This window comes from Panicum hallii, chromosome 3, assembly GCF_002211085.1.
Source record: "Panicum hallii strain FIL2 chromosome 3, PHallii_v3.1, whole genome shotgun sequence".
Classification (NCBI taxonomy): domain Eukaryota; kingdom Viridiplantae; phylum Streptophyta; class Magnoliopsida; order Poales; family Poaceae; genus Panicum; species Panicum hallii.
In genome coordinates, this window is record NC_038044.1 from 7314476 (window position 1) to 7340485 (window position 26010).

The 26010-nt window shown below is 43.8% G+C and overlaps 5 protein-coding genes across 8 annotated transcripts; 2 read left to right on the forward strand and 3 right to left on the reverse strand.

Annotated features, from left to right (window-relative positions):
• The first annotated feature begins 486 nt into the window (after positions 1-486).
• Positions 487-3116, forward strand: LOC112886712 (DNA replication complex GINS protein SLD5). Its single transcript, XM_025952688.1, has 6 exons — positions 487-800; positions 892-1014; positions 1108-1190; positions 1299-1408; positions 2521-2596; positions 2676-3116. The coding sequence occupies exons 1-6, from the start codon at positions 633-635 to the stop codon at positions 2773-2775; spliced, it is 660 nt and encodes a 219-aa protein (XP_025808473.1). The 5' UTR covers positions 487-632; the 3' UTR covers positions 2776-3116.
• Positions 3117-4926: 1810 nt separating this feature from the next.
• On the forward strand, positions 4927-11493 carry LOC112884820 (mitogen-activated protein kinase 14). 4 transcript variants are annotated; one of them, XM_025950407.1, is made up of 11 exons: positions 4928-5177; positions 5269-5330; positions 6442-6850; positions 8031-8158; positions 8247-8306; positions 8960-9109; positions 9194-9349; positions 9452-9663; positions 10068-10169; positions 10275-10426; positions 10671-11493. In XM_025950407.1, exons 2-11 carry the CDS (start codon positions 5307-5309, stop codon positions 10949-10951), a joined length of 1674 nt encoding a protein of 557 aa, XP_025806192.1. In that variant the 5' UTR covers positions 4928-5177; positions 5269-5306; the 3' UTR covers positions 10952-11493. The 4 variants fall into 4 exon arrangements, with proteins under 4 accessions (XP_025806195.1, XP_025806192.1, XP_025806194.1 ...); XM_025950409.1 differs by having other exon boundaries at positions 5295-5330; XM_025950410.1 differs by lacking the exon at positions 5269-5330 and having other exon boundaries at positions 4927-5177.
• A 2267-nt stretch (positions 11494-13760) lies between these two features.
• LOC112885100 lies at positions 13761-15749 on the reverse strand. The gene is made up of 2 exons (XM_025950773.1): positions 15631-15749; positions 13761-14238 (listed from the first exon to the last, which is right to left on the reverse strand). The coding sequence occupies exons 1-2, from the start codon at positions 15747-15749 to the stop codon at positions 13761-13763; spliced, it is 597 nt and encodes a 198-aa protein (XP_025806558.1).
• A 2714-nt stretch (positions 15750-18463) lies between these two features.
• On the reverse strand, positions 18464-19338 carry LOC112885101 (myb-like protein I). Its single transcript, XM_025950774.1, has 2 exons — positions 19106-19338; positions 18464-18848 (listed from the first exon to the last, which is right to left on the reverse strand). Exons 1-2 carry the CDS (start codon positions 19336-19338, stop codon positions 18464-18466), a joined length of 618 nt encoding a protein of 205 aa, XP_025806559.1.
• Positions 19339-24717: 5379 nt separating this feature from the next.
• LOC112883957 (salt stress-induced protein-like) lies at positions 24718-25409 on the reverse strand. Its single transcript, XM_025949232.1, has 2 exons — positions 25200-25409; positions 24718-25026 (listed from the first exon to the last, which is right to left on the reverse strand). Exons 1-2 carry the CDS (start codon positions 25407-25409, stop codon positions 24784-24786), a joined length of 453 nt encoding a protein of 150 aa, XP_025805017.1. The 3' UTR covers positions 24718-24783.
• Between the last annotated feature and the right edge of the window lie 601 nt (positions 25410-26010).

Sequence of the window (26010 nt, forward strand, 5' to 3'; positions counted from 1 at the left end):
CCGACCAAGCGCGTACTAATTCGACAGCCAGTCATGGCATGCATCAGACGACGGAGATCATGAAACAAGCTGCGAGCCACAGGGGCTAGATTGTGACAGTTACTGGGGGTGGACAGCGCGAGCGGGTTGAACTTAGGGCCTGTTTGGTATCCTGCCTAAGGCGCCACAACTTGCCTAACCTTAGTCGTCCAAATTGAAGAGCTAACTTTAGGCAGAAAAGTTAGGCAAACTGTGGCACCTTAGGCAGGATACCAAACAGGCCCAGCTTTTTCTTTTTAGCTGATCTTGAGCATGCCTGGGGTGGGGCCAGCACATGAGAGTTTGATCGGGCTCAACTGCTGTGCGGCGGGGTGTACCGGCCTATATATAGCAGCACGCTTTTATTGCAGAAAAAAGAGATTAGCAGGCCCATTAAAGCCCAATAGCAATACCAATCTAGCCCATCTTGGCCTGCTGTGTTCATATAGATTCCCCAAAGCAGCCAGGTCTCGCCAGTTTCACGCGGTTTCCCCGCCCACGCGCCCCAAATTCCCGCCAGAAACCGCGCAGTTCTCCAGCGGCGCGCCCCGCCGCCGCCGAGTAGTCGGCTCTCTCCCCTCACGAGCTGGTAGCGAGAGGGGCAGGAGGGGAAGATGTCTTCCTGGGACGACGACGAGTCCGCGGCGGCGTCCGCGGCCGAGGCGGCGACCACGGACGTGGAGCTGCTGAGGCGGGCCTGGCGCAACGAGAAGGCCGCGCCGGAGATCCTCCGCTTCGACACGCCACTCGTGTCCCGCGTCCGCGAGCAGATCCAGCTCCTCGTGCGTCTTCAGCTGCTTTCCTTGCCGCCCCTCCTCTCGCTCTGCTGCTTCCTCAGGCTCTGATGCGGATTCGCTCTCGTGATGCCGCCAGGAGGAGACGCTGGACGACTTCGCCGACACCGGCGTCGACGACCTAGTAGTCTCGCTCTACCAGATGGATCTCGACCGCACGCTCTTCCTCCTGCGCTCCTACCTCCGCCTCCGCCTGCAGAAGGTCGGTCGCGTCAAAACCTGATCTCTGTTCGCTGAAACGGGGCCAATTTTAATTACCGAATTGTTGCCAATCTGATTGCGTTGCTGGGTACAGATCGAGAAGTACACGATGCACATCTCCAGGTCTGACGACCTCCGCAGCCGGCTCTCGCCGCAGGAGCGCCGGTTTGCCAAGAGGTATCTTCTGAGTATGCGACTGTGGCATCTGCCCCAATTTTCTGTGCTACCTTGTGAGACTAGATGGTTCTGATGGGCACGACCTTACTGTGTTTGATCTGTCGCAAGTTGCGCTGAGATCATGGAGAAGCATCTCGAGCAGTCGGTGCTGTCGAAGCTTCCGTACGGCTATGACTCGGTTACCAGGCAGTCCTTATCGAGCACTGAGGATGACATGGGTATATATACCCTTCACTTGATCTACCAAATTTTGTAGTTCCTGTTTTGGTGCTGTACTGCTTTTGTTGTTTGCTGCTTTCAGTCATTACCTATTTGCATAGGCTGCTGGATGTGAATAGTAGGTAGAAAGTCTCACCATTTCATTTCAGTACAAAGTTGGTACAATGTATCTTCAGGGAATCTGATCATTAGTTGTACTCAAAAGATCAGTTCCTACATAACAAAAATTAGTTATCGAATTGATAAGCAGATCTGGTATAAGGATGCCTCATGCACTCCTCATGTGATGGTACTGGTTCCATACCACATCTTTAGACTTTCGTGATCAAATTATGAATAGGCTCCCACCAGGTTGCCATGAAACATGACAATTTTGTTTACTATTAGAATTTTAGACTGTATTGCCCCAAATCAGGTTAAAATTTGCTTTTCAAGCAGTGTGCTTATTATCCTCTTCTGTTGATGCATAAGTGATGCTTGATTATGTAGATCACTGCATAGAAACACATTTCTATTGGATTTACCAAACTTGGATGCATCATAATCTTTGATTTTAGTAGTCTAATGGAATGAAATGAACTAAAAGTTTGTGGTGCTGCCACAAAATGGTAATTTGCATTAGTCTAAGGTGTCCATAGAGCATGCGATAGCCGACTCAACCGGGCACCAATGTCATAGTGCATATTTCTAGCGTAATAACTAGGTTCTCATGTGTCCCCATTGCATCCAAAGATTATTAGCTATAAAGCTGTTGGCTTGTTGCATGATGAAAATCCTCTAATGAACTTCTGTGCATTTGGTTACGGATTATTTTTGAAAAAGCATTGGGTTAATAATTAACAACTTCACAAAAGGAGAAATAACCTATCTGCAGTCACAAACAACCAACACAGAGCTTCAGCAGGAACTTAGCTTCACTTATTCTAGAAGAAGCCTTTTGCTTCACTTTCAGGCAAGGTTCAAGAGTAAAGAAAGCATCTTTCCTATTTCTGAAAAAGCAAAGGCTTTTGATTTCTTATTGCTTAAGATGTCGAACAGATGTGCTTTTAGGCATGTCTATGTGATAGACCATTAGGGACCATCTGATTCGGTTCTCAATTGCCTTGTACAGTGCCAGAGCCTCAGCTTGACACCTTTGTCTTCTGCAAGACTAAGAGTGATGTTGGAGCCTTCCAGCTAGATGACATGTAAGTGCCCAGGCACACTTCAATTCTTGCTTTGCGCCTTTACACACTTTGCTTACCTGTGATGCTTATTTCCATGCAGTGGAGAGGAGGTTGTGGACTTGGTGGCAGACGACTTATATGTTCTTCGGTACAAGTCCATCAAGGGCCTTGTCGAGGGTGGCCGGATCGACCTTATCTGATGTGAATAACAAGTCCATGCCTGCAAGAGTGTGAGCATCGGAGATGTAAAAGCTAAGGCTTAGAGCATACGATGAACGCTTTAGCCTAAGATTCTTCTGAATTTCTGGAAAGGGGGGAATCAAGGGATGAAGGGAACGAGAATTGCCTAGTCACCATCTCAAAGATAACCTGAACTGATAAATACCGTCAATGTGGCATGGGCATGTGGCCAAAGGTCCATCTTTTTCTTTACTGCATTTACTAATGAAACCAGGATCATGTAGTCCCCCCATTTAACGTTGTCTGGATGGCTCCACATGTACTCCATGTTTGTTGATGCTGAAGAAATTTGTTCTGTTCACCTCAGTTTCAAGCAGTTAGGTGCTTGAGGAAAGGACATTTGCACAGTACAGTTTGCCTTTTGAGATCTTACTACAGCAAATGAAACAACCAAAGAAAGCGTGTGGCCTTAATGGCTTAAATCTGTTTCCCATGTCAGACCGTAATGTGTCATCAGTCCTATAGTTCGCCATTTTCATGTCAGGTTTGTCAATCGGTGGTAGCGTGAAACAGTGGAAGTAGTTGTTAGCAGTACACATGGTCGCCATCTGCAATCATGCCTGATGCAATCCAACAGATTCCCCTGATTACACATGAAGAGGCTGGGAGTATGCCCATAGCCATCTTCAGAAAACTGTCTCTGACTCGTCTGAGAAATTATCTGTCTCTGCGTCGCCGTAACAAAAATAGAGTTGCAGCTGAATTCTGGCTTTGTCTGCTTAATGCAATGATGCGCAGCTCTCTCGCGTATTCGAGAAAAAAAATTCTGGTTTTGATTTTTGAAAGGTACATTGAAGGCACACTCACTTGAGGTATGAATATGACCATACTTACACCTCCTCACATGTGTGTCTCGTACAAAGCTACTACCTCCATTTCGCTAAGTTTGTTGGCTTGCTCTGAATTGTACTGTGTAATTTTTTTAAAAAAAGTTGGTTGCCTTGCCATAACATATGTGTAACCTCTGCGCGTCAATTTGTGCCAATTGGTAGCGTGGAAGTAGCTGTTAGTAGTCCGCACGGACCACTTTGCATTGATGTGATCGGACAAATTCATCTGGTCACACATGAAGAGGCCATTGCTTGCATGATCATCATCAGTTGTGGGATTGAAGGATGGCATAACTTATCATCCGGATAAGCTTGAATGCAACAACCCTTCTACTTCTCATACTATAACCGTACCCAATTCTTCTGTGCCCATAAATCTTTCACCAGATTCCCATGGCCAGCATGGAGTGGAGGAAATAGGAAGATAATTGAGGTAGATGCCTCTTGTGGTCATGCTTGAGTTGTTTTTGCTAACTTGGGTGGTGTTGTTAGGTATCTGTATCTTTCCATCAAAAACAGATGTACCATTCAATCCCAACGGTTTGCTTGGCTGTTCTCTTTTGGAGGATATCTGGGATCATGGCTTCCTCAAGTTATCTTTCCCTCAGTTATTCTCCTTTGCTAAAAATGACAAAGTTTCACTCTTCAACCTCCTTACTCATCATGATGTAGCAGAAAGTTTCCATCTGACACTGTCCATGGTTTACCTCAAGTCATCTAATTCTTCAACTCAATACCTCGCTAGAGGACCTGTTTTTTCTCGGCAGAAATATAAGACCAATGGTCACACATTTGGGTGATGACAAACACTAGTTAACTACTACTTGAGTTCGGTAATAAACACAAACCAGAATAGCTCCAAATCCTTCCAACACAACGAGGTTCACCAATCGACAAAGCCTGACTTATCCAAAGCGCTCGCTCACTCACAGCCTGCACAAAAAAAAGCGCCCAGCTTTACGAGGGAAGATCACCGTCCACAACGAAGGCCCAACGCGCCGTCCAGAATTAGTTTACTCGCCTCCTAAAAACTCGTAAAAATCGGCGCGGCCTGCGCTCCAACTGCGCTCGACGGCGACAGTTGCAGGTGGCTCCATGTGCCCCCGATCCTTTCGCCATCGGGGGCGGCGGGGGCCTTGCTGCCTCAACCTCAGACTCCTCAGGATCACACCAGCCAAGCGAATCCCTGGCGAAAATGCGAAGGGAGAAAAGAAGCAGCGAAGCCCGTAGGAAAACAGCCCGTGGCAGCTGAAGCCCCGATATAATTGGGAAGCCAGGGGCCACTGGTGTCGGAGGTCTCTCTCACTTGACTCCTCAGCTACCACCATCCTGCTTCCCCTCTCCCTCTCTCCCTCTCTCTCCCTCCCCTTCCCATGTGGGCGGCCTCGAGCTCTGCTTAATCACAGCTGTGTTCGTTGGTTGGGTGATCCGTCCCTTGTCGGCTCGGCTCCTTTCAGCTCCGAGCTCCGGGACAGGGAGGTCTGCGCTGTCGCCACCTCGCCCCCCTTTTGTGCGCCTAGGGGCACTGAGCAGTGAGCTCCTTTCCTCCCCGGCCTTTGTCGCCCCCCTTCTTGCTGTATCTGGCTTACAAGATCCGACCTTTCCTGCCCCCCTTGGCCAAAGATCTACCGCTTGGGTGGTTCTTGCAGATTGCTGAGAGGATGCAGCACGACCTGAAGAAGAAGGTCGGGGTCTTCTGTCTGATTTGATTCCGTGGTTTTGGCGGCTCGAAATCTTGGTGCTTTTGTTTGATTTTTGTTTCAAGCTGTGTCCTTGCTGTGATTTTCGGATGTTTTAGTGATTGCACCAGTTTTGCATATAATTCTCCATGATGTTTAGCGCCTGATGTAGCCGTTTTGGTCTCCCTCGCGACGAGCCGACTCGAGGGCGACCTGCCCAGTCGCGGAACTTCGCTCCTCCCCACAGACCGCGCGCGGCGGCTGCCCGTCGGCCACGGCGGCCACAGTGGCCACAGCGGCGGCGGCCGGCAGGTGGTGCTAAGTTGCTCACCCCTGCGAGTCCGCTACTCACCTCTCCCTCTCCTCGTAGCCCCCACCCTCCTCCTCCAAGATCCCTTCTATCTCTCTCCCCTGTCCAATCTAGGTGCGCGGTGGCTGGATCTGTGCGCATGGTGGCAGGATCTGTTGCGGCTCCACCGTAGAGGCCTGCGGCGTCGGCCCTCACGGCCGCAGGCTGCTTGGGTCCACGGGCCGGCGACAAGCTGCTGGGGGTCCAACGCCGGTGCGCGCGGCCTCGGCTGAGCGCCGCCGCGGGCATGTCGTCGGTGGGCGCAGCCCCCACTGCACCAGATCTGCCGGCCCTCTCGGTGCGCGCCGTCACAGGCTCGTCAGGCGCGCGAGCCCTAGATAGCACAAGGGCGGTGCTGCTCGACGTCGAAGCCATGGCTTTGTCTTTGATTTATTCGCGAGTTGTATCTCCCTTACTCCTTTGTTATGTCTTGGTTGTACCCTGGTGTGCTCTCCTCTCGCCCCTAGCTTTGCATCTCTAGCCTCTAGGTCTGTGCCCTGACCATGTATTGGCGCGCTCCATTCCTGGCTCTGCCGGTATGAGTGGAAACCCCTGGTGAATTATCAAAAAAGAGTAGCCATTTTTCCTTTTCTGATCTGGGGATAATTAAATTAATTCCTTGAAAGCAAAATGCTCTTTGGCACCCACGAAATGTTGATTCTTAGCCTCTCTTTTTTAGCATCACCAGTTGTCATCGCTGTCATATTAAAAAGCTTCTAAGCATCACATTGTCCACAGCCTGAGTCATTTACTATTTTGGCGATGCAGGCACCTTCAGAAATGGATTTTTTCACGGAATATGGTGAGGGCAGCAGGTACAAGATAGAAGAGGTCATAGGGAAAGGGAGCTACGGTGTGGTTTGCTCTGCCCTGGACACCCATACTGGCGAAAAGGTTGCTATAAAGAAGATAAATGACATCTTCGAGCATGTGTCTGATGCGACAAGGATACTCCGTGAGATCAAGTTGCTTAGACTACTGCGACATCCAGATATTGTGGAAATAAAACATATTCTACTTCCTCCGTCAAGGAGAGAATTCAGGGATATATATGTAGTTTTTGAACTCATGGAGTCTGATTTGCACCAAGTTATAAAGGCTAATGATGACTTGACCCCAGAGCACTATCAGTTTTTCTTGTATCAGTTGCTTCGAGGATTGAAATACATACATACAGGTAATTGATTCACATGCATTTGTTTTTTTAATAGTCTAATAGCCAGTAGCTTGCTGTTTGGAGTTCCATATTTACTATGGGCAATGTATAACCACTGGAGTGGTGCAGATGTCACTAGACAACAATCCAAACTGTGTGCTAGTAGCTGTTACACTAGTATAAACTGTGTGAAAAATTGAAACGTAAAAACTATTTGCTCATGAGAAACGTGAGATTGTGGATTAGTTTGATACACATCAAAACCATTCATTTAGCAATCTGTCGACTTTCTTAATGGCAGATCTTTCTTTGTGGTAGTGAAGTATCCCATGCACAGTTCTTGCTGTGGATTTTCTGAATCTTAAGTAAATGATGAAATGGGACTTTGCATCTGATTTGGTGCAAATCAAGCTATGGTGTAGGTTGTATGAAACTAAGCATTTGCTGCTTCATTATCTCACCCTGCCTACCTGTCAATTCAGAAATTAACATTGTTTTGCTTGTCTTGGCATACTAAAGTAGTAAAGTATAAAGGTCGACTGCTTACTGCCTAGATAAGATTCTTTGCTCTTCATAGCCACACTGTTTTTGTGATTCTGCTGTATGTGTGAGAGATAGTTCTGCATTTTACGATGGCGATGGCCATGAAAAATATGTTTGTGATCAAGAATATTTTTTGCAACTTGTCTTTTATTCTTAAAAGTATAAATATTAGCGACACTGTTTCTGTGAATCTGCTGTATGTGTAAGAGATAGCTCTGCATTTTACGATGATCATGAAGGACATGTTTGTGATCAATAATATTTTTTGCAACTCGCCTTATATGCTAAAAGATATGAATATTTTTCTTTACTGATAGGAAGGCTGGTTGTCATCTATGATATATCTAGTGACAATTATATATCAAATTATTTTGTATTTAATGAAATGGTCAATTCTATTTGAGCAAACACATAGCAATGTTTTTGGTATAGAAGAAGGCTGAAAATACAAATATGGAAGTAAGGGTTAAACAGTAAGTTATAGGGGAAATTATAAACATGCATGATATGACTGATGCAACTTTCAATAGTTTTGCCTTTGATAAACATTAATGTTTTTGGTCTTGATTAGGTGCTTTGTATTTCTTTTTTTGTGATTCTTATGTAAGTCACTAACATGCCTGATATGACTGATGCATCTTTCAATAGCTTATTGCAGCAAATGTATTTCATCGAGATCTGAAACCAAAAAATATTCTGGCAAATGCTGATTGCAAGCTCAAAATATGCGACTTCGGCCTGGCCAGAGTAGCTTTCAATGATACTCCAACTGCCATCTTTTGGACGGTATACCATCTTTTCTCCAATATGCTGTTCAATTCTTGTGGCTATTCTAGTTTTCTAGCATCAGTTAATTTTTTTACTCTTTTTTTAGGATTATGTTGCAACTAGGTGGTACCGAGCACCTGAGCTGTGTGGATCTTTTTTCTCCAAGGTTGGTCTTCTAAACATGCGTTTGATTTGATGTCAACCATGATACCAGCAAAAGTATTCATTATCTATTTTGCTCTTTTTTATTCGTATAATCTAATTTAATGTGATTAGTAATTACTTTCCAATAATGCTGCAGTTCTGGATCAGGAAACAAACATTCATGTCATTTCCTTAGTAGTTCAATTATAGTAGCTTTATATTTAGGGACGTAATTAGTTTTGTGTCAATGAGTGCTAGTCTGACAACTAAAGGCAAGTTCTTGCACGATTTATAGTTATTGAGTCTGCTACACTTGCTTTGGATCATAGACTGTTCAATGTGATTACTGCAAGGACTACCCAGCTGTGCTCATGGTACCTATTTATTTCATTACATGACTGCAAGATAAAACTCTACTTGGCTGAAACAATAGTTGAGTTTGATGAACGTCATGATTAAACAGTCACAGGAATAAAAAAAATAGAATCTCCTCATGCCTAGGATGTTTAAGTTCAACATATTAATTCACCACAGTTTAACTTGGAACATAAACACCTTGTGCAACCACTTTGCAATACAAATATTTCCTAGAAAAGAGAAACAAAAAATTCATTGTTAGTGATAGATATAGTTTGTGCAGTATATGGAGCATTGTTGAAACTTTGTTTTTTGCAGTATACACCAGCGATAGATATATGGAGTATTGGCTGTATATTTGCAGAACTATTAACTGGAAAACCTCTTTTCCCTGGGAAAAATGTGGTACATCAACTCGATATAATTACAGATCTCCTGGGAACACCTTCTCCAGAAGCAATATCTAGGGTAGGTACAGTTTGGCATCAAAATGTTCATTACATTTTAACAAATATTGTCTAATGCTTCTAGCTACATGTAATCACGTTTTAGATTCGAAATGAGAAGGCTAGGCGCTACTTGAGCAGTATGAGGCGGAAAAAGCCTGTACCGTTCACACAGAAGTTCCCAAATGCAGATCCACTTGCACTAAATTTGCTGGAGCGAATGCTAGCTTTTGAGCCAAAAGACAGGCCAAGTGCTGAAGAGGTGATTTTACTGAACACAATTTTTAGTACTGTATTATAGAGTGTTATCAACTTTTGATGCTAGTAACCTGAAGTGCCAACTAATGTCTCATACACATTGCAGGCTCTTGCTGATCCTTATTTCAAGAATATAGCCAATGTGGATAGAGAACCTTCTGCACAGGCTGTCACAAAGCTTGAATTTGAGTTTGAGAGGCGGAGAGTTACAAAGGATGACATAAGGGAACTCATATATAGAGAGATTCTTGAGTATCATCCAAAGATGTTGAGAGAATTTCTTGAGGGAACTGAGTCAAGTGGTTTCATGTACCCAAGGTGTGTACCTATGCAAAGGCTACTTTCATTCTTTACAATCTTTTGACTGAAATGTTCCTAATTTAGTTCTTGAGATAAGTTTGTGATTCTATTGTTAGTAACCTGGCTACTCTATATGTTTGTTTGTTTATAGTTCTTGCTTGATTACGTGCCTAGGTTTGTGAATCAAATAATACAATTTTTTTTTTGCATGATAACATGTCTTGTCATTTTTTCTGCTCTATTAATATTGATTAGTGATATATGAAGCATGATTTAAATGGTTTTGTTAGATTGGTATTGAGTAGTGTTTCCTTGTTTAGTTGAACAAGAATTAATTTTGATTAGCATAACTGGCCAGTCACTAAATAAATTGAGACTAAATTTTTCGTAGAACTGAAATGAGTTGCTCTGTATGTTTTCAGTGCAGTAGATCATTTTAAAAAGCAGTTCGCGTTTCTTGAGGAACATTATGCCAAGGGTTCTACAGGAACCCCACCTGAGAGGCAACATAACTCATTGCCACGGTAAGATATCAATCTTTCTTCCTGTGATTCTGTCTCAAATTAACTGACCACAGTTTTAGCCATGACGGAATATCTTGTTCCTGACTATCTCGTGTATTATAATAGGCCTTCTGTTGTCTATTCGGATAACCGACAACAAAGCACAGCCAACATCACGGAGGATCTTTCCAAGTGTTTAATCAGAGAAAATACACAAAAGACACAGCAACATTCTGCTTCAGTTGCTGCAAATAAATTTCCACTCCATGTTCCTCATGGTAAACACCTGCAACTCCAAAGAGGACACGGTGGTTAACTGTATAAAACAAATATGTTGTTACTGTACCTCAATCTAGTTACACAAATACTTCTGTTTGATTTACTGAAAAACATGCATCCATATAATAAATATCAGTTATGTTGCATGTTTCTGGTTTAATATCCCATGTTCCTATCTACTTTACCTGCATCTGTTTAACTGGTAACTAAGTACTATCTCTACTTATCTCTTACATCTTACAGGTGCTGCCACGAGACCTGGTAAAGCAGTTGGTTCAGTGCTGCAGTACAACCCCGGTACAGCATCTGCTACTGAACAGTATGACCAACGAAGGGTCGCTAGGCACCCAGCAATTGCCCCAAACAATATCCCTTCTGGAAGCTCATACCCTAGAAGAAATCAGACCTGCAAGAGCGAGACAGGTGATGCAGAAAGGATGGACGTGAACCAAGCTGGACAGCCAAAGCCATATGCAGCAAACAAGTTACCTGCTACCGTGGATGGTCGTGGTGGCCACTGGTAGATTTCCGCTGTGCACCAGCAAACTATTTCCTGACATGCTATCAGCATCAGTTACTTATGCTAAGTGCTACATCATTCTGACAAATTCAGAAATGTAGTCCTGTACAGATTTGTATTCTTTGTCCTGATGCCTAAATTCTGAAAGATCGTAAAACTCAAAGATCCTCTAAATTCCGGATTCTTTGTACTTGAAGTTCCTGGGTTTCAACTTGTCGCCGTTCAATCACTAAAATCTGGTAAAGATTTGTCAGACTGATGTATGGTGGAAACTCACTGCCAGCAGATGGACCTGGCTGCAGAGTTCGAGATTGAAGCTGTTCATGAACTTCAACCTGGTAGCTCTGGAGCCAAACTGAAAAGCTAGTAGTTGCTGTTAATCATGTACACGTCAGGTGCAGAATGTTCATTTGTGGATCGGAGCCATGAACTGCAACTATGTACACTTTCTTAATATCATGTCATTGTAATCTGCACGTTTCTGAGTTCTAACATCAGAGTGTGACCATTATATTTTAATTTATTAATTAACTGTAATATCGACAATTTTTTTACGCTTATAATAACGTGAAAAATCCTATTATGTGAAGGTTACATGCCTGTTTGATTGGAGGATATGTGATATAGTGGAAGTGTGGAACCTGCCTTCAGAATTATTTTGACTAGGGGTTCTTGCCCTCGTGAAAGCTGCTTGTGCTTGTTAGCTCACGAAGCCTGGTTGAGAGATGGTCTCTTGCAAGCTCTAGCTCAGGGCATATACAAATGCAGAATTAATTCTATGTAAGATCTTTTTTTGACGTGGAGTGGCAATAAGGTGGTCGTTTCACAAGGCGACCGCAGCATAATTTTAGTACAACTATAATTTAAAATTCAGTACTATGTGATCACTCTTTTACTGTTGTATTTTATTGTTGCATGCAACGCATAACCTGAGAGAAGTTAACTTTTGACAATGGATTTTGCAATTGTATATAGGTATGGTCTAAGTATGCCTAGTCAATGAATATTTTTGATATTTTCTTCTTGCGAGTTTTTCCCGGGCGTTCCAATATGCCAAGAAGGGCACATACGTTTTCTTGTAAGTGCATTTTTTAGAAAAAGTACAGATTTACATTTTTTTGTACTGCACTCTTTAAATATTAGCGTATACATAGATTATATGCGAGAGGTTGGCCGAATAACGATATTCACCCGCTTTGATGAAGGGAGCTGGAACTGGAAACAACTTTCCTCAACTTTCCATAGAGGCTGTAGTTACACCTGGTGCATCTAGAAAGGGTTGGCGGATTGGATTGCAACTAAGACCTACACGCAGTTGGGCAGAAAGTAACCGTGTGTTTGGTTGGGGAGCGGATCGGAACGGAGCCGCTCCGCTCCCCTTTTCCGCGTGTTTGGTTGCAACTGGCTAGGAGCGGAGTGGCTCAAGATGGGAATATTCCTGCGAGATGCGAAATGGGACCGCTCGCCCAAATCGGCCGGACGCGAGCGCTCCCGTTCCTGCGTCCGCCCCGCCCCCCCCCCACCCCCCACCCCCCCTGCGGGGCGCTGCCGCCGGAGGATGCCCCCCCCCCCCCCCCCCCCGCGGCAGGATGCCCAAGCGCGGGCGGAACAGAGCGCAGGATTCCACCCCCCCCCCCCGAGGATGCAGCGCCCGCCCCGGAGGAGGATGCCCGGTGCCCAGGCGCGGGCGGAACAGAGCCCGCCGGCAGCTCCACCCCCTCCCCCCCCCCCCCCCGTCCCCCCGCCCCCACCGAGGATGCAGCGCCCGCTGGAGGCCGCCCGCCCGCCCCGGAGGAGGATGCCCGATGCCCAGGCGCGGGCGGGAACAGAGCCCAGGCGCTGGCGCCCGCCGGCGATTCCACCCCCCCCCTGCCAGATTGAGCGGAATGGTTCTCCAACCAAGCACGGGATGGAATGGCTCTGCTCTACTGCACTCTCCAACCAAACAAAAAATGGAGTGGCTCCGTTCTGCTTGCCAAACGTAGAACAAAACGGTTCCGTTCTTAGAAATTGGAATGGAGCCGTTCCATCCAAGTTGGCTCCCCAACCAAACAAACCCTAATTCCCTGGTGGACGACCCTTACCTCGAAGCCAAGAGGCTCATGAAGATAGTTGCGGTCAATGATTATGTAAAAATAGGGATATTTGGTCATATAAAAGGACACGAAGATTTATGTAGGTTCAGATACCAGCAGAATAATAGCCCTAAGTCCTGTCTAAGCACAATTATATAAGAAAAGTTAATTACAATAGAATATATTTAGGCATATTCTTAAATAATTCTGAATCTTATATCCAGGCATGGATTGAAACAAATTTAGGACCTAATTAGTGTATCCTACATAAACACATTTCCTAGTAATGGCTTACGGCATAAAACACATGTCATTGAAGTTATTGTCTTGTACTTCTCATCTTTGTTCATTTCTTTGGTAATGTAGCCCTCTCATGAATTAATTAAACATGTCTTATAGCAAAATATACCCAGTTCAGAAGAACATAACACGTCCAACAATAAAAAATACATAACTGTATAACAGCAAATTGGTAGTTGTAATGTTTACATAGACATTGTCAATATATGAACGACTTACATGATGAGAAACCATAATATAATCAACATGAACTATCATACATATATTAGGAACACATCGATACTAGTTCATTGCATTGTACGTCGCAATGAATTATTGATATCTTGTATAGGACAATACTAGGTCAATACCACTTAACCTGCATATATTGTGATCAACGAGCGAGCTAGGTCGCCATGCATCTTAGGAAACTAAACCATAGATGAAAACCATTTACTACTACATCTTCTGCTCAGGAAGAAAATCTCCTGGCTGATCACCAATCCAGGCCATCTGGATTTTAGGCCCCTCTGGTGCTAGAGTTGCAGAAGAACTAAACCCCGTCTGCTGGACAATCCAAGTGGTCGCCTGGCTATTGCTCGCCTGGTCAGTCATGTACGAGAAGGGTGACCAAATCTGTGCAAGGTTGTTCATGGTGGCAAGCTGGCTGCCGGATCCATAGCCGTTTTGCTTATTTGCACCACCAACAAAGGCGAGCGCCTCCAAGCTGAAAGAGTTGCTCCGTGCTAAAGGTTCAGCATCATAGAGGCCAACATCATTAATACTGCAGCGTTGCTTCTCGGTGGTGCGCTCTACCCTGCGGAAGTACTTCTGCGTATGGCTGGAGACCTGCACTGGCGTCTTAGTGGTGACGAAGTGCCTAGAGATATTTTTCCAGTCGCCGCGGCCGTACATATGCAAACCACGGAGGAACTGCCTATAGTGAGAAATACTAGGGAGGTTAGGAGTAACCAATTAGATAAATATTTATAACTAGTAATAATTTATATCTATTTCATCATAATCTCAAGGCCAATGAAAACAAAAATTAGATCTCTGCACCCAATCATAATCAGTACCCTGCACCACATTCTTTATAAGTGTTCTAATCCAAAAAAATATGTGCCATGAATTTTTTTAAAAGTTGAAAAATAATGTGTGAGCATGAGGATAAACATATATATAAAAATTATTAACCTGTGCTCTTCTGTGGTCCAAAGTAACCTCCTGTGCAGCCTCTCTTGCTGAGGAATGATTACTTGCCTTTGCCTCTGAGACGGTTCCTCCACCATCCTCAAAGGGGCTGTTGGGAATGTTCACTACACAACAATTGATAGTAAGAACTATGGTAGAGCTGTTTGAATGGGGGAGAATGGCAACCATAAGGCCGGTATTTATAGGCCTTGTAGTGTATCTATTTGTTGAGTCCCCAATTAATTGTATGAATGACTTTGATACTCAGACAACAATTTTTTTTATAATAAACAATTAAAGATATCAAGTCATGTATATTCATATCTTAAAGATATATATAGTTCAAGCACATATCTTGGCAGCACATGCATATTGTATACTTGGCAGCACAAAGACTGCTCTCTCGCAGGCCACAATGGACACGTACATGTAAGCAGTATTACTTACATATATACTCACACCACTGTAGCCTAGCCATTTTTGTGTCTATGGACACGTGACTGCATGTCTGTCTACAGGGTCAAATATGTGGATATACAATATACATAGATATAACACCATTTACCACCATTGGACTGCAAGAACGTGTTTGGCTAGAGATGAATCCATCGTTAGTGAGTTTTACGACTAAAATGTTTAACCACATGATATATGTATCTCTTTCTAATAAAATGTTCAAAATACACTGGATAACAATGCATGATGCAACCGCTAGTAGAGTGGTCACATGTGTCCAGTATATATAACCATTGCCATGCCGGCCGGTAGGCGTCAGCGCATGCCGAACGATCTTCCCACATCATCATATTCTACATGTTGGGAGGGACCATCCACATTAGATAGTAGTAGTAGTACTGCATATCTTCTCATAAAATCATGGCCAATGTACGTGGGGCCATGATGGCCGCCACCGCTGAGGGAGGATAAGCTAGGGTTCGCAACGTAGTCACCATAGCCATCAGCATTGTGGTAACCATGGTAGCGACAGATGTACGTGCTCATGGGCTCGATGTAGCAGGGGCGAAGCCAGGCCAAAAGAGCATCAGATACGTATTATGCATAAGAGGACGGCTCATAATAAACCATTAAGAAATAGATACAGTAATTTGTCACTGATTTCTTCAAAATTCATCACGGTCGGCGGCGGACCCTGATGACAAGCCTTAGCTCTGCCCCAGCGACGTAGTTTTCAAACCCGGGCGTTCGGAATGAGGACTTGAAGCCAACAAACTTGAGGCGCTCCATGTTGGCCATCGGCAGCCTAGTGCCCGTGGTGCCTCCCTCTCAGTCCGACGAAACGGCGTCAGCGAGCAAGACCTCGTCATGGTCGTCCTTCATACCTAAGACCCAAAAAATTGTTTCACGCGAACAAATGGGTAATTTCAGCTTAGCCATCAAGTACAACTGGTATACCTATCACTTACCCCGCTTTGCCTTGCGACCTCTATAGGTTTCAGTGTTGCAGCATCGGCGAGTCTTCCTGATTATTCAAGGATGCGTATGCGTTTCGATCGAAACCCGAACGATGCTAAGATAAACAGTCCGGCTCTGGCCTACGTGCTCCTTGCTCGCTTCCCAACTACCGGCAGTCAGATTGGGGTTTTGAAATGTGTTCTTCTCATCGGCAATGAACATGGGCTGAGTGGCAGTTGCTTAGTTTGTGAATCAATTGTAACCAGCGAGAACTTTCTGCATGTCATAGACATGTATGGAGAGGACTGAAGAATTGCACGGCCCTTCAAAAGATTTCATGGAACCACTGCGTCTGCAATTTTGGATGTTACCTAGAGAAGAAATATTACAAATGCACGACGACCCGGTAGCACACACTACTAAGAAAGGATTTTAGGGACGGGTGCCGTACTCGTCCCTACTTCTTGCAGCTAGAAATACTATTTTAAGGACGGATCATGGCGTGACCCGCCCCTACAAATTAATTTCTAGAAAAAAATCGAAACAGCAAAATAAAAAAAATATTGCAGCCAACCAGCCACCACCACAAGCCCCCTGTACTATCGAGGTACAATTTTTTTGATGAAATATGCACACTTGCATTATTCGGGGTTCGAATCACGTACCTCAAGCCTCGTGCGTTCCTTCCTCTTCATCATACTACACAGTCACTTGTGACTCTATTAGGTATGCTATTCTTTTATATGAACTCTGAAATTGATTTTAGGGGCGGGTGATGGCGTCACCCGCCCCTAAAAATATTTTTCTACTTTATTCCAAAAATTTATTTAAATCTTTACATATAACAAAACAAATAAAAAAATAAAACTGTGAACTGTAGATAGAAAAAATATCCCAAGTATATTTCAGTATATATAAAGGTTAAAATTGTGGAAACCTCAAAGTATGACTTGAGTTGTACGAGATACTGTACAGTCATAGCTATTAGACAACTTATAATAATTTTTTGGACTATTAAATGATCTTAAATGGAAAAGTTATCAAATACAAATTGTAGGTCTCGTCAATCTCTACAATTTTGATATAAAGTTTGACTTCATCCGAGATCATATAAAAATGTCATGCTATCACCCGCTTCTAGAAATGCATTTTTAGACGGGTAACGCCACCACCCGCCTCTAGAAATGCATTTCTAGGGGCGGGTGATGGTGTCACCCGTCCCTAAAAATGGTGGTCATTTCCAGGGACGGATGACGCCATCACCCGCCCCTAAAAATGCATTTCCAGCGTGGGTGAATTGCTACATTAACTCCGCTCCATTTGTAGAAACGGATTATCTTTTGAGCCACCCCTAGAAAAGAATAGGACGTCACTGCAAATCGTTTTTATAGCAGTGACAATTCGACATGCCTAATTGGAGTGCCATATATGATGAATTGCCTTTTGCTACGTTGCTCATCGTTTTCTAGTTTTCTTTATTTTTAGGATGCGAGTTTAGGTACCTTTCTTTTTTGTAATTTCCGTTGTCGAATTCGCCATCGATGTAGTTTCTTTCGTAATAAAGTTTGGTCCTGCTGGATGTTACATTGGTTTTTCAAGATATATAATATTTTCTATTTGAATTGCAACTAGAATAGTTTCACTTGGTCTGCACTCTGCGGTCATACTTAGCCGCATCTTTAATTAATAGGTGTTTTAGGAAAGCAAGTGGGTACCCAACGGTATTTTGTATGGGTCAACCAGATAAATATGATGACATGCCATCCTAGTTCATTTCTCCTCCTAAATTAATTACGCATAATGCCATCCTAATTCATTTTATCAAAATTTTAGGTCGATCTAATGATCTAAAATAAATATAACTTGCATCCCCAGGTGTTTAGTTGAAGGAACAAAGTGATTTTGAAATAATACTGTGTTTTAGTTATCCAGTCTAGTCATGACTGCAAAACTGTACTCAAAGTTGCTGGATTTCCAGTTCTTCTCTCTATTAAATCATTACGAAATCTTTTTTTATGAAAAACCAATCACTACGAAATCTGATGCATAAGATTCGCCATACTCACTGGCAACAATTGGGTCCCCGTGAAGAATTTTTCTTGACTTGAAGTGGTTCATGAACTTGTTCTTCAACCCCTTCAGATCTAAAGACGAACTGGAGAGCTACTAGCTGTTAATAATCTACACGTCAGGTGCAGAATGTTGTTAGTTTTGTGAATCTAGGAGCTGCAAAGAAATGTACACTTTCTGAATATAAATCCATTTTTGTAAACTGCACATTTCTGAGTTCCAACTTTCTCATTGCATTGTGTATCGCAATGAATCATTCATACCCCTGTATAGAAAAGTACTAGCGAAATTTAACCCTTCATATATCATCTTCAAGGAGCGAGCCAGGTCGCCATATATCTTAGGAAACTGAACCATAGATAAAAACTAGTCACTAGTACATGTTATCTATGTCCATTGACTGCTCAGGAAGAAAATCTCCCTGCTGATCGCCAGTCCAGTCCATCTGGCTTCCAGCCCCCTCTAGTGTTAGAGCTGCAGAAGAACTAGCCCCCCATCTGTTGGCCAATCCAAGAGGTTGGCTGGCTGCTGCTCGCCTGGCCAGCACTATACAGGAAGGGTGACCAAGCCTGTGCAAAGTTATTCATGGTGGCAAGCTCGCTGCTGGGTCCATGACCATTTGGATTATATGTACCACCGGCAAAGGCGAGCGCCTCCCGGCTGGTAGAGTTGTTATGCACCCAAGATTTAGCATCATTGAGGCCGATATCATTAATACTGTAGCATTGCTTTTCGGTGGTGCGCTCTATCCTATGGAAGTACTTCTGCGCATGGTCGGAGACTTGCACCGGCGTCTTAGTGGTGACGAAGTGCCTAGAGATGTTCTTCCAGTCACCGCGGCCATACATGTGCAAACCACGGAGGAACTGCCTGTAGTCAAAAATATTGAGGAGGTTAGGATGAACATGATAGACAAAAAATTATATCTAATAATAATTTATATCTATCTCATCATAATTTTAAGATAAGTGAAAACAATAATCAGATCTCTGCATCTGATCGTAATAAATACCCCGCACCACATTCTTAATAAGTGTTCTAGTCCACAAAAAATATGTGTCATGAATTTTTAAAAAATTGAAAATAATGTATGTGCAAGGATAAATTTATATCTAGAAATTATTAACATGTGCTCTTCTGTGATCCAAAACAATCTCTTGTGCCGCCTCTCTTGCTGAGGAATGATTACTTGTTGCTGAGGCGCTTCCTCCACCACCCTTATGGCCTCCGGTTTCTTATATGTCAGAGAGGCAAGTGACATATCCACGTTGTCCATGGTTGGATCCTCCATTGGAATTCCATAGTTGTCATTCACAAGGTTGTTGATTGCCACCATAGATTGGTTTCTCAGCATCGTCATCTCCACCACGAGCTCAACATACAATTTAATTTCCTGATGTTTCTCTTTCATGGGAAACCATGCCTGGAGTTGATTCACAATGTTATTTTGTTTCTGGTTTGTGTCATTGGCCTAGTCGTTGTTGGCATTATGACTAGCAATTAGTGATTTCACCGTACTGATCTCGAAGGTACTCCACTCACCATTGAACTTGGGGTCCATAGGTTGCGAGGATTGAGTACCTACTACAAAGAACTATTAATAGGGCTATTGCAATGGGGAGAATGGCAACCATAGGACGGGCATTTATAGGCCTTGTGGTGAATCTACTTGTGCTAGCCTCAATTAATTGTATGAGTAAATTTGATAGTAAGAAAAAATATTTTTAATGATAAGATAAAGATATCGATCCATGCATCATATCTCAATGATATTGTATCTAGCCAGTTTTGTGTCTAGGGACACGTGGATGAATGTCCATCTGCAAGGTCAATATATGGATCTAAATGGATAACCACTAGTTGCCACCATAATTGAGCACACAGGATTTGCAAAAACTGGTTTGGGTTGTTGAATCAATCTTTAGTGGTGCAGTTTCACGACTAAAATGTTTAGCCACATGATATAAATCTCTTTCTAAAAGAAAGTATTGTTAGTTTATTTGTTGATGCTTACATAAATGATCATGCACTATATTCAAATCTATATACATATGCAAATATTTTCATGTGATATGGCACTTATTAGTTTTGTCTTATTCATAATATGTAGCTTTAGAGTGAAGTTAATTAATTTTTCATAATATGGGTAGTTAGAACTATATATACTATGGTCCAGGTATTTCTATTTGATGGTTTTGTTATTCTCTCTCTTCTTGAGAGGTTGTTCTTGGTAATCCTAGAAATAATGGCAGAAATCAGCCAGTTCTCGAGCACGTACACTGGATGGTAAAAAACCATATCTGGGTTGGCTACTATCAGTTGACTCTATCCTTAGAAATGAGGTTACATAACTATAAGGCTTATTAATCACATGATGTTGGTGTTTTGCTAATCCATAAATGATTGAGAACTAATCAGATCATGTATGCAAATCTCCTCTGTGACATGGCACTTATGTCTCATGTACATGTATACTATGAGACTGAGAGTAAATACCAGCTTCTGATAATGAGTAGTTAAAACTGTATATATTTATAATATAAAAAGAAGGTGTTGGTATTCTTATTTCTCAACAGTTAATTTTAGGTGGCGGATGATCTTCGGTCAGAAGCGACAAAACTCCATCCAACTAGCTTTGGACTATTAGGAAAATGAATTCTGAAAAATTGTGACATCCCGGCCCAACAAGGATGAATTTGAGCCCACCAGTGGCCCAAGTGTGAGTGGCATGACATGTGTGGGGAATTGTCCCACCTTGCTAGTTGAGGGTGAGTCTCACCAACATATAAACCCAAGTGCCAAGTGCATTTCAACCCCCGGGTTAACCCTTTTACGCGAAGTGAGGACGAAAGCGTAAGCGGGGTTGGTGCGAGTGCGTGTTTTACTCAACGTGCGAATAGAACTGAGCTATATTTGGAACTGGGGCGTAATTTACAAAATTCTCTCATGGTAGCTCCGAGCCTCCAGACTTTTTCCAACTTTTTTTTGGAGTACGATTCCTAACAAGAAGCGGCAAGATTATTCCCTCATGCTAGCTTTAGCCTTTGTTTTACTTCCCTTTTAGTAGCACGAACGATGGCATCAGCACATGAGAAGCAACATAATTGTTTTATCCTAGATCCAGCCTTTTTCGATTTTTCTTTTAGGGGCACAAGCGGTGGCGCATGATTTGTGGCCAAAGTGACAAAGTTCCCTCATGCTAGCTGCGACTTTTTTCTGTCCTTCTTTTTTGTCACTTTTCTCCAATGCACCATTCCATTTTTATTAACTTTTCAAGAGCATTTCGGATAACTGTTTTGCTACAATTTTTTTAAGAACTCTTCAATATGGCTGCCGAATTGAATAGTGCTAAATGGGTCAACCCCTAACTACGGAAAACTTATCATAAACAGCTCAAGTTTATTTACACATGCATGTTTACTATGTGCATTTGATCTATCTTGGGCTTTTGGGATGCACCGGCACAATGCGCTAGAGTACTTGTTTATTTATGCATTAACATGCATTACTCATGTAAAGGCTTCATGGCTAGGTCTAGATCCGTGACTCCCTGTACACGCACTACTACAGAAAGGATTTTTAGAAGCAGGTAAAAATATATTTTTAGGGGCGGGTACGGTATCTGTCTCTAATTTTCACAGATAAAAATATAATTTTTAAGGACGAGTAACGCACCCGCTCCTGAAGTAGAGCCTAGAAATCGATTTCTAGAAAATAAAAAAAATAAAAATACTGAAAATAGAAAAATAAAAAAATATTGTAGCCAACCAACCACCCCCACAAACCCCTGTACTACCGAGTTTACTCATATAAAGGCTTTATGGCTCGGTTGAGGTCCGTGACTCCCTGTACATGCACTACTAAAAAATGGTTTTTAGAGGGGGTAAAAATATAATTTTAGAGACGGGTACGATATCCGCCCCTAGTTCTCGTAGGTAAAAATACGATTTTTAGGTGCGAATAACGCGCCCGTCCCTAAAAATAATTTGTAGGACCAAGAAATCGATTTCCAGAAAATAAAAAATAAAAAACTGAAAATAGCAAAATAAAAAAGAAAAAAATATTGCAGCCAACCAGCCACCACAAGCCCCTGTACTATCGAGTTAAAATTTTTATGACAAAATATGCACACTTCCATTACCTAGGATTCGAACTGCATGCCTCAAGCCTCGCGTATACCTTACTCTCCACCACACTACACAGTCACTTGTGACTCTATAGGGTATGCTATTCTTTTATATTAACTCTGAAATTAATTTGTAAGAGCGGGTGACACCATCGTAAATCCCTAGAAATCCGTTTCTAGGGGCGGGTGATGCCACCACCCGTCCCTAAAATTATTTTTCAATTTTATTCTAAAAAATTCATTTAAATCTTTTCATATAGCAAAACAAATTAAAAAGTAAAAGTAAAACTTCTACACAATGGTTGTTGTGAACTATAGAAAGAAAAATATGTTAAGTATATTTCAGTGTATATAAAGGATAAGATTGTTGAAACCTCAAAGTATGACTTGAGTTGTATGAGATACTGTATAGTCATAGCCATATGTAGATTTGTAATAATTTTTTAGACCATTAAATGATATTAAATAAAAAATTTATCAACTATAAATTTTTAGATCTCATCATTTTCTATAATTTTGATATAAAGTTTGACTTCATCTGAGATCATATAAAAAAATTATAATTTTTTATGTGGAATCATTTTTAGGGGTGGGTCATGCCATCACTGCCCCTAAAAATGCAATTTTAGGGACGGATGATGCCATCACCCGCTCCTAGAAATGCTACCATTTTTTGAGACGGGTGGTGGCATCACCTACTACTAGAAATACTATTTTTAGGGTCGGATGATGGCATCATCCACCCTTCATGCCCATTTGCAGGGGCAGGTGATGGCGTTATCCGTCCCTAAACATACTTTTCTAGAGGCGGACCGGATGCTACAGTAACCACGCTCCATTTATAGAAGCGGGTTACCTTTTGACGTGCCTCCAAGAAAAAATAGGATGTCCTACAAATGTTTTTTTTATTATAGTGACGCATGACACTTCCGAGGCCAAGGCTCCGGTAGACGAATCAAGATCACTGGGCACTTGAAATCGAGGTCACCAGCCCCTCACTTAGGGAGTGTTTGGTTCAGCCGTGGATTCCTGAAAATCTGATTTCTGCTGTGAGCTTTGGGAAAGCTGCTGTGAGTTGACAGCTGTAGGAAAGCTGAAAGCTGTTTGGCTAAAAACAGCTGTCAGCTGTGAATTTATGTAAGAAATATCACTTATGCCCCTAAGACGCTGTTTATATGTAAACTGATCAGATAAACGTATAGATGGCGGTTTTGAGAAAAAATCATTTCTTTTGATGTTCTATATAAATATAGCTTATAGAAATAGAAAATGATCTCATATAATAAATAAAAAATATATTTGAACTAGAATTTAAATAAATTTGAACATACATTAAATAATTAAATTCTAAATATTACAACCATGTGTTCTAAAATCCAGCTCTATACATCCTTTTCCATTCTTTTCTTTTTTCTTTAACATTTTCATCTATAGGGCCCACTCGTCACACAAAGGGGCCTTATCTTCTTCCTCAAATCCTTATCTTCTTCCAAATGCTTCTTTCACCCGATGGAACTGAGAGGTACTGCTCGTGGATCCGAAGCCATGTTTTGCTCGCATCCCCAACCTGTAACCACTCCTACAGAGAAGCTTGACCTTCAGTACAGGGAGCAGAGGGACTGAGGGAGCAGGACTGCTGAGGGACGACTGGACGAGTGAGCTCCGTGAACTTTGGTCGGCTGTGACCTGCAGCCTCCATCGCGCGCCGTGCTTCAGAGTGGGGGCAGGAGGCAGGAGCAAGAGCGGCGCTGGACAGGAGCCCGGCCTGCCGTGGAGGCACCGAAGGCTGGGGGTGGAGGCACCGGAGGCAGGTCATGGAGGGGCCGGCGCGCCGCCCGAGCCCTGTCTTCTTCTATGAGCACGCGCGGTCGGAGGAAAAAGAAAAAGAAGGAAGCGGTATGTTGGTAACCAATGGCAGGCGGGTAAATATAGGGAAGAAGCGGTGAAAATCTGAGGTTGCGACCGATTTGGAAATGAACTGCGGGAATCAGCAGATTTCTCGGAATCGCGTCGGCCGTCCCCCACCCCTTTGGTTGCGAATATGATTTCTTGGACGCAAATCGGTTGCGGGAATCGGAATCAAAGGACCCTTAGGCACAACGCTTCCGGAGCCAAGGTTCCCGAATACAGGCCGAGGTCACCGGCACCCCTCGTGCACATGACGCTTCCAGAGCCAAGGCTCCCAAAGGCGGCTGAGATCACTCGCTCCCAGCATGCACACAAACCTTCCGGAGCTAAGGCTCCTGAAGTCAGGTCGAGGTCATGACCAGCCCCTCGCCTACGCGCACAAGGCCGGCTTCGGTACGGGCACGATGCTTTCATGACCAAGGCTCCCAAAGACCGGTCGAGAACGCTTCTGATGCCAAGGCTCCTGGAGGCGGGTTGAGATCACCGGTCTCCGTACGAGCACGAAGTTTCTGATGCCAGCGTTTGACATGCGGCCGTCTGATCGAGGATGAAACCTAGCTAGCTCTACACATTCCCTGCGACAGCGTTCATCCGTCAGGTTCTTTCAGTCTTTCAGATGCACAATTCAGGAACAACCGAACCAGAGAGAATCACGTTACAGACTAATATTATCCCCAACTGGAAATCAAAATGATCGAGGTAGCAACTCGGCTTCGAAGGCTTTTCCCTGGAGGCTAGGTAATGGTTTGTCACTATGCCACTAGTCGATCGTTACGGGTGCACGTAGACACCGACAGCATCCACCAGCCAACCGGACCTCGCGAAGAACCCGACGACGCGGCCGCCGTACTGCACTGGGATGCTGAAGGGCGTGCCCTCCCCCGGCTGGCCGAACGGCCCGTGCTTGCCGAGGTTGGTGACGAACGTGAGCGACCTGACGATGCCGTCGTAGTCGCGGAACGGACCGTACGTCCCGGAGACCTCCTTGACCACCTCCGTCGCGCCGAACATGACCTGCTTGCCACCAAGAAAGAAAGAAAAAAAATACTTGCTCATCAGGAGGAAATTTCAATCTCAGACATGAAGCGTGTGGATGAGCAACGCATAGCGTGTTTTTTGAACTGAAGAACTGCAAGATGCGTAATACGTCGTGACATGGCTTGATGAAGAACTGTAGTGATACGTACCTTGTGCTTCTGGCCGCCGGAGCCGCCCCACGGCCCCGCCTTGCGCGGCGCCCCATCGACGCCGGCGTAGGTGAAGGAGATGGCGTCGACGGCTTCCTGGCATAGGATGACGACGCTCTCGAGGCGGTGTGGCGCGACACCGGAGGCGACGATGTCCCGCGGGTCGCCGCCGCTGCCGCCCCACGGCCCGATCTTGACGAGCCCCTCCATATTCGCTGCCGCGCGCTGCAAGCTAAGGCGAGAGGTGACCGATCGAGAGTTCGATGAGACAGGTGCTCAACTCCTCGATCTGTTCTGTGCTTTGTGCAGGACCAGACGACCGTGGGGTGTGGTGCCTTGATCGTCCGACGAGCACGATCGAGAGCGCTATATAAGCCTAAGTGGAGCTCCTGATCTCCTTCGTCGGCCGGCCTTTGGCGTTTCGACGCTCCAGGTCACTGATCCGTTGAGGCCTCGTGTTGGAACTTGGAACTCGCAAGGCTTCCTTCCTATGGTTGGTTCATGTGAACTCAAGGCGGTGCTGTAAATGTTGTGCACGAATGCCAAAGGGTCAGGTCAACAGATTCTACAGTCTACACATACTACAAGAAGAAGACGAAGAGCAAAAGGAGATACTCCTTCGAAGATGGCGAGTGCCTTCGCCAGAATGTGTACAGATCCGTGGCTTTTTGAGTCTACAAGAATTCCATGCCACGCACCAAAGCAACCTTTCGGAATCGATCTGGAACAAAATTCGAACGTGTTTCCAGCTCTAGCTTATACTTTTACCGTTGTCAAGTCCATTCCACCCGAGTTCCTGCTAAAGTTCCTG

Excerpts from the sequence above, each read along its gene's own strand:
- LOC112886712 (XM_025952688.1), top strand. The coding sequence starts at position 633 with ATGTCTTCCTGGGACGACGACGAGTCCGCGGCGGCGTCCGCGGCCGAG. Across the intron at positions 801-891 it reads GCGAGCAGATCCAGCTCCTC|GAGGAGACGCTGGACGACTT; the intron begins GTGCGTCTTCAG and ends TGATGCCGCCAG. Across the intron at positions 1,409-2,520 it reads GAGCACTGAGGATGACATGG|TGCCAGAGCCTCAGCTTGAC; the intron begins GTATATATACCC and ends TGCCTTGTACAG.
- LOC112884820 (XM_025950406.1), top strand. The coding sequence starts at position 5,307 with ATGCAGCACGACCTGAAGAAGAAG. Across the intron at positions 5,331-6,441 it reads AGCACGACCTGAAGAAGAAG|GCACCTTCAGAAATGGATTT; the intron begins GTCGGGGTCTTC and ends TTGGCGATGCAG. Across the intron at positions 10,170-10,274 it reads CAACATAACTCATTGCCACG|GCCTTCTGTTGTCTATTCGG; the intron begins GTAAGATATCAA and ends GTATTATAATAG.
- LOC112885100 (XM_025950773.1), bottom strand. The coding sequence starts at position 15,749 with ATGGCCAACATGGAGCGCCTCAAGTTTGTTGGCTTCAAGTCCTCATTC. Across the intron at positions 14,239-15,630 it reads ATCAGGGTCCGCCGCCGACC|GCAGTTCCTCCGTGGTTTGC; the intron begins GTGATGAATTTT and ends TTCTCACTATAG.
- LOC112885101 (XM_025950774.1), bottom strand. The coding sequence starts at position 19,338 with ATGACGATGCTGAGAAACCAATCTATGGTGGCAATCAACAACCTTGTG. Across the intron at positions 18,849-19,105 it reads TGGATCACAGAAGAGCACAT|GCAGTTCCTCCGTGGTTTGC; the intron begins GTTAATAATTTC and ends TTTTGACTACAG.
- LOC112883957 (XM_025949232.1), bottom strand. The coding sequence starts at position 25,409 with ATGGAGGGGCTCGTCAAGATCGGGCCGTGGGGCGGCAGCGGCGGCGAC. Across the intron at positions 25,027-25,199 it reads CCGGCGGCCAGAAGCACAAG|GTCATGTTCGGCGCGACGGA; the intron begins GTACGTATCACT and ends GGTGGCAAGCAG.